At 35.0% G+C, this 2823-nt stretch overlaps 1 protein-coding gene across 1 annotated transcript; it reads right to left on the bottom strand.

The window, feature by feature from the left end:
• Positions 1-233: 233 nt before the first annotated feature.
• On the bottom strand, positions 234-830 carry LOC109176395. The gene has a single exon (XM_019325829.1). The coding sequence runs from the start codon at positions 828-830 to the stop codon at positions 234-236; it is 597 nt and encodes a 198-aa protein (XP_019181374.1).
• Between the last annotated feature and the right edge of the window lie 1993 nt (positions 831-2823).

Here is a 2823-nt window from a genome sequence, read left to right on the forward strand (position 1 = left end):
TCATTCTGTGCCTGTGTCACTCTGGGTTGTATCATATCAAATAAATTACTAGCTACATCCGTAGAGTTTCCGGAACTGAAAACCTCATGGAAATAGCTCATAACAGTCTGATTCATTGCATTTCCCTCCACCCACATCCCATCAGCAGTTTTAATTCTATTCAAAGCATTTTTCTTTCTACGGTCAGAAGCATACCTGTGAAAGAATTTGGTGTTCGCATCCGCCCCTTGTAGTCAATGTTGCTTTGCCCTCTGCTTCCAGAATGCATCATCCATTGCCTCCAATTTACACAACTCAGCCTCTAGATGACGAAACTCAACCAATGAAGCTAAATCCCGCCTTCCCCTCAGCCGGTCCTGCTGTTTGAGCAACCGTTTAATTTGGGCCCCGAACTTATGAAAACGGTCTTCCCCCCAGGCAGTTAACCTCCTCCCACACAGCTGGAGACAATCCTGCAAACCCATTACTCTCCCCTCTCCCCATTCCCTCTCCACCACCTCCCTACACCCCTCATCATGTAGCCAAGCCATTTCAAACATGAAACTGTTTGCCCTATGCCCCACTCCCCTTATATCATCCCGGATTCCCAGATACAGAGCCGAATGATCAGACCTGCGCGTCAGCATGTTTAATACACTGGCCTGTACATTCAAACTCCTCCATGACTCAGTTACTAGCACCTTATCTAACCTCTCCTCCAACCAGTACTCTGTCCCCTCTCTCTTCTTCCACGTATACGGATATCCTTGCATGGGCATCTGTGCCAGTTGGCAATCATCTATGGTTTCCCCAAATCCGCGTAGGAGACCATTCGGATGTGGATTTACCATAGAGGAAGTATTTTATGCATTAATTTCATAATATGAAGTGGTGGACCAATTTTCATTATATTTATAAATATTTATTGTTGAAGAAGGGATTACATTAGCATATTACATCCAGCGGAGACGAAAGAAGAAGTGGGGAAGAGAACACCGGCCACCCCCCTCTTCCTTCGTCTCCGACGGAGACGAAGGAAGAGGGTGGGGTGGCTGGCGTTTTTTATTTATTTTATTTATTTATTAATTTAAAAATTTTTAAAATAATTTTTAAAATAAAAATTAAATAAATTAGTTGATCACCGATGACTTGCCCGGAAAATTTAACGGCATGACCAAATGTGATACAAATTGAATAGTCATGTACCTAATTTGAAAATGTTAATAGTCAGGGACCAAATGTGATACAAATTGAATAGTCATGCACTTAATTTGAAATTTTAATAGTCAAGGACTAAAGTTGGTACATGTATTATAGTTGATGGATTAAAAATGATATTTTCTCCTCGGAAAATAATAGTGGTTTGGTCTAGGTTAACGAATTGTATTTATTTAGTTCAAAAAACTAATTTGCCCACTGATTTATACTATTAATCCCCCCCCCCCCCCCCCCACCCCCACACATTTATATTTAATCACTAAAATAACCACCTAAGCAGATTAAATAGTGCCATTGAACTCTCTAACTAAAAGAAGAATTGAATAAGCTCCATTGATGTCCCTTAAACTTGCAAAAAGTACAATTAAGCTCTCATTTTTCCTATTTAGTAGTTAACATCTGGTGACAGAAGCTATGGCACTGGATGGAGAATGACATTCTCGATCTCCATCTTGTTGATTCTTTTTTAATTTTTCTTCAAATTTTTAATTTTTTTTAACAAATTATTTAAAAAAAAAAATTATACAAAGTCCATATCAAATATTAAGTCATTACCACATCAAAATTAAAGCATACATGAAAGCTTAGTCATGGCCAAATTAGCAATAACCTACTGAATAGGTAAAATGAGAGTTTTCTGTTTAAGGGCATTGATGAATCCTCTTTTTTAATAGGCTTAATTGCACTATTATATTTAATTGACTTAGGAGCTTATTTAAAACATTTTTCAAAATTAAATATATTACCAAACACCTTCATATAAACTCACTAGTCAATTAAAACGATTGGCATATATAATCCACTATCTATTAATTGTTAAACACTCCGATCCCATTAGTCTAAATTTAAACGGTTGATTAAAAATAAAACAAATAAAGAGTTAATTTTAAAATAGAGTAGTTGGGATTATAGGAGATAAAATGAAAAGATGGAAGAATAGCAAACATGCATTATTAGAAGAGAAGATAAGAGAAGAGAATAGAATATGCGTTTTGATGATGGGATGGAGTAGTGGAAAAAGACAGAATCCCAACCTTAATTACCTTAGCTTTACAAACTAACCATTAATCCTTGTTATGCTAAAGCTACGGCACCTAAACTTGATTAAGATTGTCTATATCTTTTCTGTACTGTAAATCACAACACTAATTACCCCTCCCACCTTCCTGCATGCATGCCTTTTCTCCTTTCTTTCTTTCTTTCATTAGCTTTCATCACCTCGTGCTTCTTGTCCTTCTTCCTTTAATTTTCTACTTTACACTTTTTTCTTTTTTCATTACATGCAAAAAAAAAAAATTATTTCCTCTAACTTTTTTAAGTCTTAATTTGAATGGAAATATATGATGGTTACAATGGTACTAATTAAGTGTTATTTGATGCATGTGTCTTTTAATTAAATTTTGATACAGTATTGTATTAAACAGGTATCACTTTGAGTAAGTATGAAAAGATAATAATAAAGGGATTGGAAAGAATGAGAGGGATAAATGGAATGTGACAAATTGGGGAAGACTTAATATAGTGACCTAATAAAGAGATGATAGAGAGATAAAATATAAAAAAGAGTAAGAAAGATTATTGTATTATTTATTTGATGATATTTTTTCTAATGTATATAATATTATA

Source organism: Ipomoea nil, unplaced genomic scaffold (genome assembly GCF_001879475.1).
Source record: "Ipomoea nil cultivar Tokyo-kokei standard unplaced genomic scaffold, Asagao_1.1 scaffold0706, whole genome shotgun sequence".
Classification (NCBI taxonomy): Eukaryota; Viridiplantae; Streptophyta; class Magnoliopsida; order Solanales; family Convolvulaceae; genus Ipomoea; species Ipomoea nil.

Bases quoted from the DNA above. Each gene is read 5' to 3' on its own strand.
- LOC109176395 (XM_019325829.1), bottom strand. From the start codon at position 830: ATGGTAAATCCACATCCGAATGGTCTCCTACGCGGATTTGGGGAAACC.